Source organism: Lytechinus variegatus, chromosome 1 (assembly GCF_018143015.1).
Source record: "Lytechinus variegatus isolate NC3 chromosome 1, Lvar_3.0, whole genome shotgun sequence".
Taxonomy (NCBI): domain Eukaryota; kingdom Metazoa; phylum Echinodermata; class Echinoidea; order Temnopleuroida; family Toxopneustidae; genus Lytechinus; species Lytechinus variegatus.
Window position 1 is genome coordinate 73,375,381 of NC_054740.1, and position 19,833 is coordinate 73,395,213.

A 19,833-nucleotide genomic window follows, 5' to 3' on the forward strand; every position below is an offset into this window, starting at 1 on the left:
AATATTCAGCGCGGCAAATAATATTGGGTTAAGGTCTTTTAGTTTCCTTCCAGTTTTAGCAAAGAGTCAGACAACATTGCACTGAAAATTTTACCGAAATTGGATTTGAATAAAAAAAAACACGACCAAGAAGAACAAAAGAAAGTTATGACATTTTAAAGTTTTCCTTATTTTTCAAAAAAAAATAGTTATATGCACAATTTAGTCACATGCAAATGACAGAATCGACGATGCCCCTCACTCACTCACTTTTTTTATTGTTTGAATTATACAATATTTCATTTTTTACAGATTTGACAGTAAGGACTAATTTGACTGAAACATAAAATGTTTAGCAATGGTAATTCCACATGTTCAGAGAGAAATAAAACTTTGTTTGACAAGACAATGAGGAGAATATTTCATATAATAAAATACAAAAGAAATAGTGAGTGAATGATTTCATCAGTTCCTTTATTTGCATACCGACCGGGATGTGCATAATTGTTTTGTAAAATCAAGCGAAACTTAAAAATTTCATAACTTTCTTATTATTTTACATCCGATTTTGATAAAATTTTCAGTGTTATGCTTGTTGGATTTTTCTCTTTTTATTTAGATCAACCTTTTTTTGGGATGGACTTGTCCTTTTATAAATGATATTACGATGCTATCATCCTTATTAGAATAAAAATAAACCTAAGTGGCATGCGCTGTACACTAGTAAAAAAAGGATTAGAATGCGATAGTAAACACGAAATCGTGGGTAGAATTACGATATGCTGTTTCAGAGTTGTTACCAAAAGTCAGTTAATTGTCAATGACTGTCCTATTGAAGTTAATGTTTAGAGGCCTGATCACTAAACGTACAGATGGAGAGTGGGCTGGGACCTCCCTAAATTTTCACGACAAAGAAACAAAAAATGAAGAAAGGGAATTAAAAGGAAAGGAAAGGGGATGAAATATGATATCATTTTCTGAATATTATATAATTTTTTTCTTGAAATTATATTTTGCATTAAAGAGATATTTTGTGCTGTCTCGCTTCGCTATGTCGCAGCTCTTTAGACATTTGTTATACATGCCACGTCTCAAAATATTGTTGCCTCATTGCGCTACTGGACTTGATAAAAAGATAATTTATAATGAGGTTCATGCAAAATACTATGGAAGTTTCAACACACGCCGATAGAAGATAATTTCCTAATTAATTGGTGTAAAAAAACAAGTGTTTTCAGCATTGGTTCTTCTAGTTTTACCAGGATCCATGTTTTCAAGGAGACCGGTAAACAAAAAAGGTCATGCGTTTACTTGATTATGGAATAACCGGCTTCCGACACCGCACTGTCAGAGCTGATGTAGATCGAAATCAAATGTGGAAAGGTCATACAACCCTGGGTGCGTCGACACCGAGACTCTTTGCAGAAGTGGAATGTGACATTGCACTCTAAATAAGAGCACCTTTGGGTGAGACATTGACGTGTCAAGAGTATAGTGATGAGTCACAATACTGCACCAGAACAGCAAAAGAAGACATCTAGCACGACTTCGAGTTTTTTTTTCAGTATTCGTATATTCTATGAAAAACACAAGAACTGCATCATTCTTTTCTTCTATCACTTAGGTAAGCAAATTTACAGACTAATCGTCATACTTATATCGTTGACTTATGTATGCTGAATGAACGGTTTTCTTTCGTTGTGCGGCGTTCTGTTATAAATCATGCAAGTGTGACCACAATTTCGGGTATGAAAAAAAATTAATGCCATGTTTGAAAAGAACTCAAATCATATGTTACATGATGTCAACTAAAACTCACTTCTTTTCATAATGTTCACATTTTAAGTTTGTGATGAATTAAAAGGTTCCTTCATAGAAGATAAATTATATTGACAGGAAAGCAATAATTGCTTGTATTGCAAGTACTCGTTGTTCATACTTGTGATTTATAATGTCCAGCCAGAGTTTCATGTTGTAATTTTGTGACTAACTACAACTATCTCTTGTGAAATTCTGCACTCTATCTCTTGTGGAAAATACTGGTTTCTTAATATTTCACAGCATAGATGATTGCATTCATTATCGTATTACGTAAGAAGGACATTAAGAGAAAAATCCACTTGATCTTTTCCATTGGTTATCTAACCTCTTATGACTGTCACTCATAATATAGACATGGCAGGTATGCATGAAACATTATATAACGCTGTAGATTATATAGCTGATATGATTTTGTGTAGCAATTTTCTAATCCAACCACAGCAAATGTTAAAGAAAGTTATACAATTGTAGGCAATTTGCAATCTTATCAGTACGGGGCACTCGTATTCAAGTTGGACACAACATCATGCTCATTCACAAATTTCACCACCAGGCGATGTACGCGCGTACATGGAAGAGGGAAAAGTATGGAGGGGGAGGGGGGGTATACTTTTCAACAGTATGGCCCGTACAAAAGGTATATATTTCATTCATGAAAGTAATAAATGAGGCAACTTTAGGGATGGAAATTGTTTATTCTGAAATCAAAGGATTACTTCCTTGCATTCCATATGAAAGTCAATGTACGAGCAAGAAGTTCATCTTATATTGGCGGTACCGTCCCCCCCCCCCATGTGCCAAAATATAGGCGCTGGACATTTTTGTCACATTCAGCCTGTGGCGTACAGATGGGGGGGGCATTGGGGTGTCCCCCCCAAAAAAAAATCACACAAGAAAAAAAAAACAGAAGAGGAAAAAAAGGAAAGGGACTAGGGGGAAATTATAATTTTCTGAATATTACGTCAAAGTCTATCACAAACTTAGATTTATTTGATAAACAAGGTCACTCGCCCGTAAATTGTAATAAATTTCTCCCGATACGCCATATCTGCCCCCCCCCCTTCAAAAATGTTGGCTCCTTACCCCACTGCTTTCATCAGATGATAAGTGAATTGTTATAGTATAGCTCAATATTTACGATACTAGTAATAGACATGATAGAGTAGCAATATAGACGCGTTTGGACGTGACTTAGAAATGATAAGTTAACATCTTGATTAGATAACTAGACTAAGTAAGTTTTGTTAAAAGCTTTGGCCTCCCTCATCTAGCTTTTGCTTTTAGGGGCACCCTAATCATTTAAATACTGTACATTCGGGTATGATTTTGTATATATTTTGCTTTGTATATTGATTTTTTATATGATTGAATAAAAAAGTATTATGCTGAATCAAAATAAAGTGTAGGTTACATTTTTGCATGTAATTGGAGGGCTAGTACTACAATCGACACACGTGTTATCCGAGAAGAATGATCATCGGAAACCATACTTTGTTGTGGAGCGTTGTGGCCAAGTGGATTAGTCTTCGGACTTTGAAACAGAAGGTCGTGGGTTCGAATCCCAGCCATGGCGTAATTTCCTTCAGCAAAAAACTGATCCACAATGTGCTGCACTCAACCCAGGTGAGGTAAATGGGTTCCGGTAGGAAGTAATTCCTTAAAAAGCTGTGTGCGCTTTGAACGCCTAGCTTAGCCGGGTAATATAGGAGCGCCTTGAGCACCTAACAAGGTGGATATGTGCGCAATATAAATACCCTATATTATTATCATTATTATTGTTTGTTTCAGTAAACTTTGCATCCTAATATTCAAATCAAAGCTGTTATTGTCAACTGTAATATGATGGAATGTTTATTTGGCTGATAATAAAACAGAGTAACACATCGAAATCTTTTAGCATATCCCGAATGACGTGATATTGTTTGGGTTTGCCGTGTAGAAGCCCCCTCCCCCTATTTCTTGCTCGCTCGCCTCGCTCTCTTGCTTGCAACTTTTTAAAACTAAGTATTGCCCAATACGTCAGTTCTGGCCCCCTCAAAATGTTTGGCTCATTAACTTACAAAGATATTATGTAGCGCTGTGGCCCAGTAGATTAGTCTCCGGACTTTGAAACAGAGGGCCGTGGGTTCAAATCCCTTCCATGGCGTCATTTCCTTCAGCCAGGAATTCATCCACTGTGTGCTGCACTAGACCCAGGTGATGTAAATGCGTACCGACAGGAAGTAATTCCTCAAAAAGCTGTGTGTGACTAAATCGGTTGCCTAGCCTAGCCGTGATAATGATAATAGCAGCGACTTTTTTAAAGCGCCATGATCACCGAAAGGTAGACCTGTGCGCTACATAGCCACCATTATTATTATTATTCGTTGCATAAGGCATTCGCTATTTCTTTAAGCCCGCCTCACAAGATGCGATTTGTAGGGACGCGATTCTTTTATTGAATAAACAAACAATAAATCACATTTTCATTAAATAGGAAAGTTCCAAGAAGTAAGATTATTTCATTTGAAGTCCAGCATAATGCATGTAATGTGAGGAATGATAACAATCATAATTTTACTTTGCGGCAAGCCCTGTGGTCGGAGTAAAGTCCATATCGCCTTTAAGTGGCATTCGACAATGACTTCATCACGATTTGGATTTGAATTTTGTTTTTAGGATTGAACTAGACTAAGATTTTATTGGTTGGAACGTTCATATCAAATGTTCTATATAACAATTTCTTTGAAATTCGGATCGCAATGAATCGCATAGTGTGAGCCCTTTAGCAGACACTTGCACGACTTTTGGCCATGATTTTGTCGTAGCAAGTCGTGCCACTTTGGGCACGAACTGGGAGGCTCCCGCACTGTTTACCACTTGTTCACGCATAGTTCACAAGTTCACGACGAGTTCACGCATAGTTTATACGCACTTCCCGCATTGGCACGACGAATTTGTTCGTGAACTATTCGCGACGGTCGATCGTGGCATGGCGCGCACTGCCACGCACTGGCACGCATCCTCCCGCATCATCCTGACGAGTTCACGAAAAGTTTGCGCATAGTTCACGACCCGGTCGCTAATGCTAGGTTCACACCAACGCCGCTTTGATGGCGCTTTAAAGCGGCGTGCAAAGCGGCGGCAAAGCGTAACAAAGCTTAATTAAAGCGTAAAGACCGTAATAGAGCATGAGAAAGCTTTGAGCAATTCGGGACATTCGGCAAGAGCGCCAAATTTTTTTAAACTGTTTAAAAATTTGAGGCGATCTTTAACGGATTGAGAAAAGCGGGGAGAGTGTATTAAAGCTTATCAAAGCGTCACAAAGCTTAACAAAGTCGTAGGAAAGCTTAACAGGGTTTAAGAGAGCTTGGTTCAAAGCGGTGACCCCACTTTTGATACTTTTCCCATAGGCCTATACAGTTAAGGATTCGTTCAGCCTGATTTTGACCGCTTACAGACCTTTTCAAGAAGTACACAAAAACCACTGAATGTGATTTTGGTATTCTTGGATCAGTTACTAAATGAAGAGTTGGTCTTGTCAATGAAACAAAAAATAAAGAAAAAAAACAAGGCAAAAGCAATTTTGTGTCTCCCCACTTATGAAAATAACCAGAAATAATATGATTTGTGAGGGCACGCAAGAGGATATATCGAAACTTCATTGTGAAACGACTGGGATGGAATAACACTTGTCATAAGAGCCTTGCATGTAAACTTTAATGTTGACCTGAAAATGACCTTTGACCTTACCATATGACTTCAGACTGCAGCATAAGATGCAGGTCCCCCAAGTCCATCTACCATCCAAGTTTGGTTGAAAAGCGACTTACAGATGTGGAGTTAGGTGTCATAAGAGAGTCTTGCATGTAAACTTTAACGTTGACCTGAAAATGACCTTTGACCTTACCATGTGACCTCAGATTGCAGCATAACATGCAGGTCCCCCAAGTCCATCCACCATCCAAGTTTAATTGAAAAGCGACTTATGGTTGCGGAGTTATGTGTCATTACAGGTTTGTGACGGACGGACGACATTTGGATCCCTAAAGTCTCGCCTTCACCTCTGGTGGGCGAGACAAAAACGACCAGAAGTGTACCGGGCATTTTTAATGGGACACCCTGTATGAAACATAATAAAATAAAAAAGGCAATAGAATAAAAGATAAATAGAAAAACTCTGTTTAAAATTCCAAGTTTTCCACAAAGTTTTTTATATTTATTTTTTTAAATTATATTTCATATTTTAATTCTATAATGTTTTATATTTTATTTCCTTTGTTTTATTGTCTCTTTTACAATAAGGGTTATTTATCTCACATGTAAAATTGATTTTCTTACTAATTTTTTAATTAGTAAGAAATTCAATTTGTAATCAATTTAACCAATAAAAAAACGCGTATTTTAAAAATCTTTAATCGCACATATCTAAATTTCGAATTCTGCAACTTGATTCCTTTAAATTTTCACTCCTGATTTACAATAGTAGTATTATCTGATTTTTCATGGGTATATAAGAAATCAATAAAGTCTGTATTTATATTTTTACAAGCAGATGAAATACATAACAATAACATCAATAATAATAATTGCATCTTCACAAGTATGCACAATACAAAATAATTTGAAACTTGTATTAAAAATAAACGAAGTTTGCATATGGGAGTATGTTATTATTTCCAGACACAAAAGTCTTTATGTTCATCATTTGCTTCTGACGATATCTGAGCCACTCCTTTCTTGACTCAATCAGGAAGTACCACGCCAGCCATTCTTTGTTGCCAGTCAACAGCACCCACTAGAGAGTATTCTCTGAGATTATCTCTCTGATGTCTGGCATCCACATTGGCGAGGTTTCCCCTTGCAGGTGGTTGCGGAACATCTTCCCAGTGAGGTCCACCTCTCCTGGCCCCTAGTGCGAAGCTGTGCTCTTCATCTTCGTGGTCCACCGCATTGGCTGCCAGCGCCACCCTCTTCCTCAGCAGGTTGTGGAGCACCACAGCAGTCTCACCAACTCTGTGATGTTATCTACCTTCTGTTCCAGTATTCCCAACAGGCACCGGAACCTGTTGGTCATGATGCCAAAGGCATTCTCCACCATTCTTTTCCCCTCGAGATCCTGTGGTTGCAGATCCTCTGTTCATCTGTCATCCCTCTTCTGCTGAATGGCTTCATCACGTAGCTCTTCGGGGCAAAAGCATCGTCACCCAGGATGAAGTAGGAAATATCAAGATGATTATTCTCCAGGGAGGGAGCATGATGGGGGCAGCCCTATGGACCCATCTTCTAGGCATTCGAAAAGCTCAGAGTCAGACATGTGTCATTTACCTCCCAGCTCAATCTAGATGAACTTGTACTCTGCATCTACCAATGCCAGCAGTGGTATAGAGAAAAGCCCTTATAGTTGTAGTAGAGACTGTCTGTGATTGCTGGCTTCTTAATGGCTGTGTGCTTTCCACCCAAGGTACCAATTGCATGGGGGATATTCCATCTCTGTTCAAACTGCTGGGCAAGGGTGCTCCATGCTTCAGGGGTGGTAGGTATGTTGGAGACCTCATCTTTATACGCCTCTACAATGGCCCTGCACACTCCTGGAATCAACTCTGATATGGTTGAGATACCAAATTTGAAACCATATGCCAGTGATCTGTAGTTGTCCCTAGTGAGCCATGGCCTGGTCCAGCAGCGCCTGATGAATGGTATTCTCCCTCCTGCTGGTATTTCAATCTCCTCTTGTCTTTGCTGTTCTTTCTCTCTCCTCTGCCCCGAGGGCTATGATGTAGTTATATAGCAGGGAGACAAAGGTCATGTCTACATCATAAGATGGTTCATAGTCTGGTTCATATTGAACCATATCTTGTTCTTCTGCCAAAGATGATTGTAATGATTTCGTTTATCGATCTGCTGCATCTTTATATACTCTGGATCAGAGGCGGGATGCAATCAGAATCTCGAATGTTGTCATTGCGTAACAGAGCTTGACAGACCCTATCAATGCACAAGAGATCTTGATAATCGTATCAAGCGTCATTTAAAGCGTGATAAGCGCATCAAAGCTTATCAAAGAGTAATAAAGCATATCAAAGCGTGATTTAAAGCGTAATGAATCCTGATCAATCGGCATCATATCGTGAGAAGCCGTAGCGATTCGGGATATAATTTGTCGCACAAAGCGGGAACGAACTTCGTATCAGAGCGTATCAGAGCTTATCAGAGCATAACATATCTGATGGGATCGTGAGATTTTTCTAAAAGTAAAAAAAAAATAACGCCGAATTGATCGCCGATCTCAAGCGCGGCATTCGCCGTTGGTGTGAACTTAGCATAAATTTTTGTCGTGACCAAAATTTTGAACATTTCAAAATTCTCGTCCCGACATGACACGCAGTCACGACGTGTTTACTCACACTTTACGCCAGTTCACGACTAGTTTGCGCACTGGCACGACTCAAGTCGTGCCAGTGCGTGACACAAAATCGTGCAAGTGTTTCTATCCATTGTTAGAATTTACGATTTTGAGATTATTGGTTTATGACTGCGTTATTAGTTGTGCTCGATGCGTATCAGCTCTTGTGAAATTCTCTCTCTTTTTCTATCCATTGTTAGAATTTACGAAATAGCGGCACTTTCCTCTCACTCTTTTTGTTGTAGAGACAAGTGGTTTGTCAGTTTTCCATTTTCCCCCTTCTTTTCGAATCACTTTTAATGATATTATTATGAAATTAAATTCAATACAACGATTCTCTTAAACAAGTGAACTATTTGAATCGGCAGGCTAAAAAACATTTTTGTAAATCCAAATTTGAAGCATATAAAAATAATATAAACCGTACATGGCAAATGATCAAATCAATATTAAATAAAAGAAGAAAATCAACCTCCAACACCATAGTTTGTGATGAAGGTCGGTCGACAGACCCGTTCCAAATAGCAAATACTTTTAATATTTTTTCGTTGAAATAGGTCCAAAGTTAGCTAATATCACTCCTCAAAGTGATATAGATTTCAGAACTTATCTATCTGAACCAAATTCAAAATATTTTTTTTAAAATCCAGTAAGCCAACGTTAAATGTGTAACATTGTCATGCGTTTCGATAACAATAAAGCCCCGGGTCTTGATGAATGCTCACCCAAGATTGTTAAACTTGTAATCGAATTAATAAGCGAACCTTTATTTCATATATTCAATTTATCGTTAACCTCTTGTGTATTTCCTGACAAAATGAAAATTGCTCGAGTTTCTCCAATTTTAAAACTTGTGACAAAGAGCAAATTGGTAATTATAGGCCCATTTCAGTGCTTTCTGTTTTTTTCTAAAATATTGGAAAAGATCATTTATAAAAGGTCTTATAGTTTTCCTTAAAATAACAAGTGTCTTAATGAATCTCAATACGGATTTCGTAGTGACCACTCAACAGAACGAGCTCTTCTTGATTTAACAAATACCGTAATTGACTCCTCTGAGCACGACTCATTTGCAATAGGGATATTTATTGACTTGTCAAAAGCGTTTGACACTATTAATGATAATATACTATCAAAACTAGATAACTATGGTATTCATGGAACTGCCCTCGACCTTTTTTGTAGTTACCTCTCAAATCGTAAACAATGCACCATTTATAACTATGTTCAGTCTGAACTTAAGACAATTGAATGTGGAGTACCACAAGGGTCATTACTTGGCCCACTTTTGTTTATTTTATTTATTAATGACATTTATCGTTCGTCAAATATCCTTTCCTTTATTATGTATGCCGACGATACCAATATTGTTTATTCTGATAAAAATCTTTATCACTTATGTGAAACTGTAAATACTGAACTAACAAATGTTTGTAAATGGTTTTGTGCCAACAAGCTTACCATTAACTATTAGAAATGCAATTACATTATATTCCGTAACTCCACAAGGCGTATTGATCTTTATCACGTAGTGGTGAAGCTTAACAACCAAATAATTCCGAGAGTTGAAAATAGGTTTCTTGGCGTTATCATTGATAGTAATTTAGCATGGATACATCACATAAATGAAATTAAGAACAAAGTTGCAAAAATATTGGAATAAAATATCAAGTTTTTACTTGCCTAAAACTGTATCAAACCCATCTTAAAAAAATTATGTTCCCTTCAAAATAAAATTGTACGTATTATTTCTCCAGACGACAATATACCACTAGCAAATACCACGAATTTGTTTCATTCCCTAACATTGTTGAAATTAGAAGACATCATAACACTTCAACAATGTCATTTTATCTACAGATGTTTAAATTCTCAAATTCCACGAAAAAATCGAGATTCATTTACACATGTTTCCAATATACATCATTTTGATACCCGCTCAAATAATCAAATATTCATTCCCAAACATAGAAAAATAATCTTCTAACACAACATTCGTTATACTGGCCCCAAACTATGGAACGAAATTCCGGATTACATAAAAAAATCTTTGTCGACAACCAGCTTTAAGTATAAAATGAAAAAAAAATTGCTTCTGTCGTTTTATATATATAAATATTTCCCATCTTACGTCTCCTTTTGACTTCAGACATGATAACATGAACCATGGACAAATTGTTGTTGCGGCATTTATATTTTGCCCCCACTGATACTTTGTTGAGCATTCTATTTTATTTAGTAATTCATGCTCGCCTCCCCGCTCACGTCTCCCTCTCTTGTTCCCTTTCCTTTTCTTTTCTCTGCCCTTTCCTTTGTATTGTGTATTGTATTGTATTTTTGTCTACAGGCGTATCCCACCACAAGCCTATGCTTTTAGGGTATACGCCTTCTTCCTTAAACCCAATATGTACAAATTTATATTTTTATAACAAATTGATTTATGTATGAATTTTTTTTGTGTGTGAAAAATGTAATGAAATGGAAGAAAATGAATGTTTTATTTGAATTGAATTACATGCTTTGCCCTTTTGCATTGTCATTTTTTGTATTTTTCCTTTTCCCCTTCTTTTCGAATCACTTTTAATGATATTATTATATGCTTTGCCCCTTTTCATTGTCATTTTTTGTATTTTTCCTCCCCCCCCACACGTTTAATGATATTGTTATATGCTTTGCCCTTTTCATTGTCATTTATTGTATTTTCCCCTTTTCCCCTTCTTTTCGCATCACTTTTTAATATGCTTTGCCCTTTTCATTAAACATTTTTTTGTATTTTTCTTTTCCCCCCTTTTTTTCGAATCATTTTTAATGATATCATTATATGCTTTGCCCCTTTTCATTGTCATTTTTTGCATTTTTCCTCCCCCTAACAAGTTTAAGGATATTGTTATATGCTTTGCCCTTTTCATTGTCATTTATTGTATTTTCCCTTTTCCCGTTCTTTTCGTATCACTTTCAATGATATTATTATAAGCTTTACCATTTTTCATTGCCAATTTTTTCATTTTTTTTTTACTTATTTTAAATTCCAAAATAGAAAATATTTAATTATGTTGATTTATACAAGAAAATCATCCTATAGTAATTGATAAGCCAACATGCAGGTTTCACAGGAGAATGAATGAAAGCCTTGAACCAGTTGAATTGTTGAATCAAAGAGAAAAATCATAACAACTTATCAATGGAAGTTTGAGCAAAATTGAATTATGTTAGCAATGAATGAGCCCTATAGCTGGGATACCATTCGAACGTCAGTTTCTGCACGCAGTGGCCTTGGTTTTCCCATTAGCCGCTATTAATTGCATTTGCCAGCCATTAACTCCGATATGATTCATGCTAAGATAAATTAAACTATTAAACTAAATAATAATGGTTAACCGGACTAAAAAACGAGTACGATCCTACTTGTTGTGTAGTCGTTGTCCCGGTCATTGTCATGCGTATAAATGCAATTATGAGCTCCATTCGCTCCAGAACTCTCATTAGCATGACTTAGGTACCGTATCTACAAATCATGTTGTGGCAATGGTCTCATGGTAGGGCCTAATGGATAGGGGGGGGGGGGGTGGTAAGACAACTTTTTATTATCTTTCTCGAAAGAATGTTTGGTAGTGTGAACACTTACGCCAATATTCATCAGTATTTTACCAAACATGTGCTTCGTATTGTAGAAACCTGCTTTAGTGTATATGGTACAAGGGGGGGGGGGGGTCATCGCAGGATTCAGGACTCGTCGAGAAGAAAATGAAATGGATTAATTTTTCTTTTCCCCTTTTACAAAATATTTTTAATCCCCAAACAGGGGACTCAGTATTTGCTCTTGTAATCATGCAACTGACGAAACACCAGACCCCCCCCCCCCCCGTATCCAACACTGAGAAGCGCGCTGCGCTCTGAGCCATGCCCTCTACTTAATTCTTGATAATATCATTTTGGATGACCGAAAATACTTTTTTTTCTTTGGTCTTTCTGAGGATATGATTTTTTTTATTCCCCCTCTATCTTCCATTTTTCTATTTCTTTTTGGGTTTTTTTTCGAGTTCCATCTCGGCTTTCCCTCAGACATGTCAGAGTAGGCATGTGGTGCTGATTTTATCCAGGCGTTCTCGACCGCTTCGCTCCCTCGAAAGTAGTCCAAGAATGAATAGGTATACATATTGGAAAGTCGAGATCTAACACAGCCAATCTAAATTTTGTGGCAGCATCACCGATTTTATAATCCTTTTGGACATAAATACCATTCGTCTATTTCTGTAAGATCTGCATATTAGTTGACATTACCATCATCACTGCTTAGAGCTATAAGTGATAAACAAAGAGTTCCATTTTCTACTATATCAATTTGAAATTGATGATAGAGCACCATATATATCTTTTTAAGTTAACGGCTAAAATAAGTTCGTATTTCTTTATCTCAACAGCCTTACGACGAAATGGATTAATAAAACAGGATTGATCGAAGTGAGACGCCAGCTGGACGGCATTCCATTTCTGCAGTTATATTCTTTTCGCAACATGACGGCAATGGCCAATGTTTCAAAAGTATCCGTCGCTGTTATTACCGCATTCCTGATGCTCTGTTTTTTCTCAACGTACCTGGTGTCGGATGAACATCAACAGGAATTTCATCACGTGGTTCAATGCGGTACCAACTTTACTCAGTTGGATTGGACACGTAAGAACAATGCCATCCGAGTTCTCGAAGCGCATAAGCCGACCAGAACTGCCCAATCGCCTATGACCGTGAGTAGCCTCATGTACCTCCAGCCTGGGAATGAGCCTGTGTGTGAGGTTGGTCACATTGATCGCGGATGCTACTGTAAGAAAGCCTTCAATGTTTATCCACCTGAAAGGAAATTATTGAGCCCAGATATTCGAAGAGCAAGGGGGTGCAAGAAACGCAGACCCGATGCTATCATACCAGGTGCAATGAAGAGTGGCACAACTGCTCTCAAAGCATATTTGGAAATCCACCCATCAATTACATTTCCAGATAGAGAATTGAAATTTGCAAATCATCATAAATTAAATGAATTTGACCAATATAAGAACGTGATGCCGTATGCTACCCCCGATCAGATTGCTATGGAGAAAACGGCTGGCTATTTCAACAGAATAGCAGTTGCTGCAAAACTACGGAAGAAAATGCCTGATACCAAGTTCATCATCATTCTCCGTGAACCAATAAACCGTGCAGTGTCAAACTATATGCATGAGCTAGCGCTTAATGCGACGCATCCAGGTGCTCTAAAGGTTCATGAATCGAATCCAGCTCCACAATACGAGATCAAACCTACCTTTCGTGAGTCGGTCCTTTTAACGAATGGAAGCCTCAAGGTTGCTAATCGTCTCCTTGATACGAGCCGCTATGTTAAATACCTAACACAGTGGTACAACATCTTTCCTCGAGAACAGATCCTTGTCTTGGACGGGGAAGAATTTACACAGGATCCCACCCCAGTTCTCCAACAGGTCGAGGAATTTCTGGGGATCGATCACTACTTTGATGATACAAAGTTTTATTTCAACGAGACGAAAGGATTTATCTGTCTTCGAGATCCCTTTGAGATGTGTATGGCATCCGTTAAGGGAAGACCACATGAAGAAGTCGGTGGTGACTTAATGATAAAGCTCCAAGATCATTTCAGACCATTCAATAGAGAGCTTGCAAACGTTCTTGGTCGAGAACTCAGCTGGACAAATTCTTACTAAATTAGACATGTTAGATAGTATAGCAAAAATCTAAAAGAATGGAAACAGATGACAGTATTTTCTTGTAGGTATAGATACACATTTCTTTCACAGCATATTTGAATAAAAACAGTGAAGAAATGTGTAAGAACACAAGAGCAGGCGGTTTGAACTATGCTTCCCGAAGTGAAACCAGAATGCGACTATTTTCATGAGGACAGCAGCCACGAAGGAATATAGTCGCATTCGCGTTACTGGTGCTGGGGGGGGGGGGATTTTTTCAGTGCACCGAACCTCCGATCGAAGGTCGTATTTAGTTTATTGTTATATCCTACATACATTAAATCCTGTATGCTGATTGGTTTAAATAGCATCATGTGACCAAACATATTCTTACTATTTTCAATTCAAATTCAATTCAAATTCATTTTCATTCTTCAAAATGATACAAATAAGTACAAGATAGATTGATTCAATCTAAATAAATAATAGCATGAACTAAAATCAATATTGAAAAAAATATACATATTTGAAAATAATTTAAATATTAATTAACATACATGTCAAGTTTAAATCAATATAATCAATATCATTAAATATAATTAAATTAATGCAATTATATATCATAAGAAGAATGGAGGGGTCCACTGAAAAGCAAAGCTTTGAGAATGTGGACCCCTCAAAAAATAGATACAAGGAATATAGAAATATACGTAAAGTAATACATGAAGATAATAATAGTAAATAACACGAAACAACACAAAACAGGAACATGATGTGGACAATAGTACGATGACAACTGCCTAGAATATAGAAAGAAAATAGAGATATAGGGAGAGGGATGCAAAGCTAATTTGCTGCATATATATTATGTCTACACATACATACACACCCTCTCGGACATACACACATACAATATAAAAGGTACAATATAATGTATAGACAAGCTATAACTTTCATATTTCAAATTTTATGTCTAAGCGGAAAAAAATAAAATAAAAAATGATAATAAGGCTTTATGTTCTGTATAAACATAGATAATAGATTAGCAAAAAATGATATCAAATTTTAGTTTAAATAGTGAATATAAGTCATTAGGATTAAAGGAGCATAAATTTTAATTTGTTTTCAAAGGACAGTAAAGAACGGGCATCTTTAATCTCATCGTCAAGGGTATTCCAAAATCTTGGTCCTGTATAAAAGTAAGTATTTTGTGCTAGATGCGTTCTGAGGAGGGGCAAGTGATATTCATTTGACTGCCTGGTGGGATATTTATGGAGGGATTGGTTTTGGTGAAACATAGAGTCAAATATGCGTGGCAACGAATTATTTTTGTATCTATACATGAATTGACCTAATTGAAATAAATATAATTTTTTTTAATGATTTTATGTTCCAGAAACAATTGATCTGCATGAGAACGAACTGGTGCATTACATATAATTCGGAGTGTTTTCTTTTGTAAAATTAATATTTTGTCCAATAAAGAATGCTAATATTCCATAATTAAGGTACGGTAAAATCAACGAGGAGTATAACATGAGTAATGTGACCGGAGGAAAATAGTGTTTTAACTTATTAATTACACCAATATTACGGGATAATATTTTGCTCACATTAAGAACGTGGATTTTCCAAGAAAGCTTATCAACTATAATTCCTAAAAAAATTAATTTGGGAAACACATTGTAAAGGTGTATCATCAAAGATAATGTCAGAAGTTAAAGATTTAATAGAATTACTAAATATCATATATATGGTTTTGTTTAAATTAAGAGATAGTTTATTGGCGCGTATCCAGTGAGTCAAATAATTTAGCAGTTCCAAATTCTTGATCTGAAATAGAGTTTGCGGGTTTTTGTGAGCAAAAATACATTGGAATCATCTGCAAAAAAGAATGAACGAAAGAATGTCAGATGATCTGTGAAAATCGTTAATGTAAATAATGAATAAAGGAGGCCCTAATATACTACCTTGTGGGACACCACAATTAATGTCATGTTGATCAGATATGTGATTATTTAGATAAACATATTGTTTTCTTTTTTAAGGTAATTACTGAACCACTCCAAGGCAATTCCAAGTATTACATAATGAGAAAGCTTGTAAAGTAAAATGTCGTGGTTAATAGTGTCAAATGCCTTGGAGAAGTCCAGGAATATACCAATTAGATGCGAATGATCATCTAAAGAATGGGCTACTTTATGCACAAAATTTAAAAGAGCGTGGATAGTGCTATGTTTTTGTCTAAAACCAAATTGGAAGTTAGTGAATATATTATTGATTTTAAGAAATTGAGTTCTAATAAAAATTAATCTTTCTAAAATCTTAGAAAGAGAAGAGAGTAAGGATATAGGACGGTAATTACCAGTATCAAGCTCGTCTCCCTTTTTAAATAAAGGAATAACTTTCACAATTTTCATTTGTTTAGGAAAAATACCACTTAAAATAGATTTATTTAATATATGTGTCAAGGGCTCAACAATAGACGATATGGTTCCTTTTAATATAAAATTACTTATGTCATCATGACCAGCACTGTCTTTATTATTTAAGGAGGAAACAATATCGGTCACTTCATAAATATAGTAGTCGGATAGAAGAAAATGGAATTGGCATTAGGTTGTCTCAAGAATTTAGAAAAATGCTTATTACATTGTGGATTTTTTTTGTGCCAAATTTCCCCCTATCGTAGAAAAGTATGAATTTAAAACATTGGCGATTTCTGTGGGATCTTCTATATTCCGATTATTAAATATTATTTTAGTAATATTTGATTTCTTTTTGAAATATTAAAAGCTTGATTAATAACTTTCCATGTGTTTTTCATGTCATGTTTATATTGTTCTAATTGAATCGAGTAAAAAATTTGAATCGAGTAATAATTTTGCGATGATGTCGATGAAACGCCCACCGAAGAAAATGTGCTATTCCGTGACGTCAATGATGGAATAGTTGACCATTCCATCATTGACGTCACAGATCATTGACACAGATAGTTTAAGTCTATGCACAGATCATGCAATCTCTCGGGCGCACCGGACAGCGAGTTGAATCTCCCGGGCAAGTCATGTGAAGGGACGGCGCAGGCACAAATCCGCGTTCCGCTGAGCGCGTGGGAAAAGTAGATCAGTCTGCGCAACACGTTAAGAAAAGATGATCTACGTGTACAAGAGTAGATAGACTATAATTCTATGTGCCTTATTAAATGTAGGATATAAAACAAATAGACCAGGCCTTTATTTCGAAAATATAGAGGGAATTATATCCTCGGAATTCCCGCTATACTTACTCAATGCCTGGTATATTTGTATATTATATACTGTATACATTATTGTGTATATATATATTGTAAAGAAATGGTCAAGAGAACAATGGTAGGCGTAGCTTAAATCAAGGTTCCCCAGAGCTATCTACCCTTTGGAAAAATTGATGATGCCGAAAAAATGTCTCTGACGAGAATCGAACCCGGGCCCCCAGCTTTGAACGCCGGTGCCTTAACCACTAGACCACAGAGACGGGTTAATGGTTAGGGCGAGCCAGATCCGACTGACCGCCAGATAGACAGATTTTCGACACTCTACCAATTATATTTTCCTTTGTCGAGTGAAGGTGAGTTTTGAACAATGACAAGCCGCCATGCCTCAGCTGGATCGAAGCTATTGCTTTGATACAGTACACGTATGGGAGAAGAAATACAAATGTGTAAAGCTTTACATGTACAACAGCTTTTGGCAACTCTCTTTTATTTAAATATTGTAAAGAAATGAATGAAGAGAACAAATTGTTATATTTGTACATTGTTTGATGTTAATGGTTGCAGACATGTTTCTAGAAATAGGGATATCATATGGACTTTAGTTATATTATATTTATGTACAAATATTGATTTATTGATGCATAGGTATTGTGTGTTTATGCAGTATATTTCTTACTTTCACAAGTGGATATTCAAAATTAACTATTCACATTTATTTTCCCAAGTTAGTTATGGGAGTTTTAATCTTCATTTACCCTACCTCCAAAAAAGCGATACTGGATATACAGTAGATACCAGAGTAAACGCATTTTCTGTCGGTAATTTATTCGTAACTGCCTAATCGTGGGAACGTATGCAAATGAGTTTGATTTGAACTTGTATAAGTTTTTTAATCCTAATTTTTACGGTCTGTAGTGATTTCATGATAAACGAAAGTACTTTGAATGTTTACGGGTTTAAAAGGGAAGTTATGGGTAACGGGCACGAACTGTTCTTAAGTTAAGAGCGACTTTATAACGACTGGTGATCCTTTCTAGTGGCAAATGGTATATTCATTAGCGATGATTTAGCGCGTAAGAATTGATCACCAGCCATTCTTAAAGTCGCTCTTTATATCTTGGTCACATTTGCTCTACGGCGGCCGTACGGCGATTCGAAAATAACCGTTTTTACATTTCTTTTTGTACATATACAGGTGATTTGAATTAAAATTAATAAAGCGGCTGTTTTCGACTCGCCGTACGGCCGCCGTAGAGCAAATGTGACCAAGGTATAACTTACGAACAGTTTTATGAAACGGCCCCCAGGTAGGACAAGGCTACGTGACTGTATTCGGGTGTTAGGAATCGGTCTTAACGTTTTCTGCTTTGATCGAGATACGTTCTGATAAATTTATTCCCACCAGCAATGGAAGCTGTGTTATTTCTTTTTAGCCTGTTTGCTAATCTTTAGAAGTCGAACATGGCATACGTTGACTTTAATAGGAAAACTCACGTTTGGTGGTAAGCATAATTTGAATAGTTGACGATTGTATTAGACTTATAAATTTGATTCAAATCGTTATGTGTTACTAGATTTGGGAGATAAATAATATGATAGAATATAACGTTTAACATTTAACAGTTTATTTAGGCAAGTTATTTTCTTAGATGAGCCTGCGCCTATGAATGTTTTTAACAGATATATGGCGCAATATAAACGCTGTGGACCATCATCATATTAAACATGACAGTCAGAAGAGTTGTGATCAATTATTTTCAAGTATAATTTTTCAAGCCGGAATAGAATACAGTGTGCATGCGTGTGATTGCGGATGTGTGTGATCTGAAAGGGTTCGGTGATATTACGATGAAATTCTAGAAGAAAGTTTGGATTTTTTTTTTCAAAAAGAGTTTTATTTATGTTTATCGACACTGAACCGCCAGTAGGCCCATAGTCAACCGCTAGTCATCGCCTGCGGAACATGATGATGTCGACATCGACACAACAAGTGACTTTTTACGGTTCTCCCCCCTTTCTTTGTATGAGTGCATGAATGGTTGATTTACTTATTCAGATTTGATTACAGCCGGCCGGTTATGCTTAAACACTACAAAATTATTTTAATGGTTTATGTATTTAAATTCTGTTGTAACGGAATTTCACAAGCTTTGAAAGTTTTGAACAACAGTTTAAGTATACTCTAATCAAATTGTACTTAAACTAAATTCAAAGCCTGAAAAAGTCTGTAGATTTTAGCCTCTGTTCAAGGATCTCCTTTTGGTTCTTAAAGGGGCCGTGACACTTACTATCATGGTCATACTGCAATACGGGTGTTCAAATGGCGTAGTTTGTTGCACTATAACGGGCGGTCCAACAATTTGTGTGTTGTCTGAAAGAAATTGCAATTTCTTATATTAGAGTATATGAGTATATACGCTGTGTTGTGGGGCCGCTATTCAAGAAATTAAGTGTTTAACCACAAGACGAATCAGAGTATAGTATTGAATAGTGATGGTGGTTGTGGATAATGACATATTAATGGGGGTTTGGGAGCACTGCCCTCATCTTCCCAAAAAGGTTCCATGCAAAAGAGAAAAACAACGAAAAGGGAAGGAAAACGAAGCAGTAACATAGCCAACTGATTAGTGTAGTACAGTGTGCAAACAATATTACTGCAGTGCTACTGGAGTACTCGTATTAAGGAAGGAAGTTGAAT

The 19,833-nt window shown here is 36.5% G+C and overlaps 1 protein-coding gene across 1 annotated transcript; it reads left to right on the top strand.

Moving 5' to 3' along the window:
• The first annotated feature begins 1,306 nt into the window (after nt 1-1,306).
• On the top strand, nt 1,307-14,295 carry LOC121422423 (heparan sulfate glucosamine 3-O-sulfotransferase 1-like). Its single transcript, XM_041617461.1, has 2 exons — nt 1,307-1,603; nt 12,607-14,295. Exon 2 carries the CDS (start codon nt 12,701-12,703, stop codon nt 13,895-13,897), a length of 1,197 nt encoding a protein of 398 aa, XP_041473395.1. The 5' UTR covers nt 1,307-1,603; nt 12,607-12,700; the 3' UTR covers nt 13,898-14,295.
• The last annotated feature ends 5,538 nt before the right edge of the window (nt 14,296-19,833 follow it).

Excerpts from the sequence above, each read along its gene's own strand:
- LOC121422423 (XM_041617461.1), top strand. The coding sequence starts at position 12,701 with ATGACGGCAATGGCCAATGTTTCAAAAGTATCCGTCGCTGTTATTACC.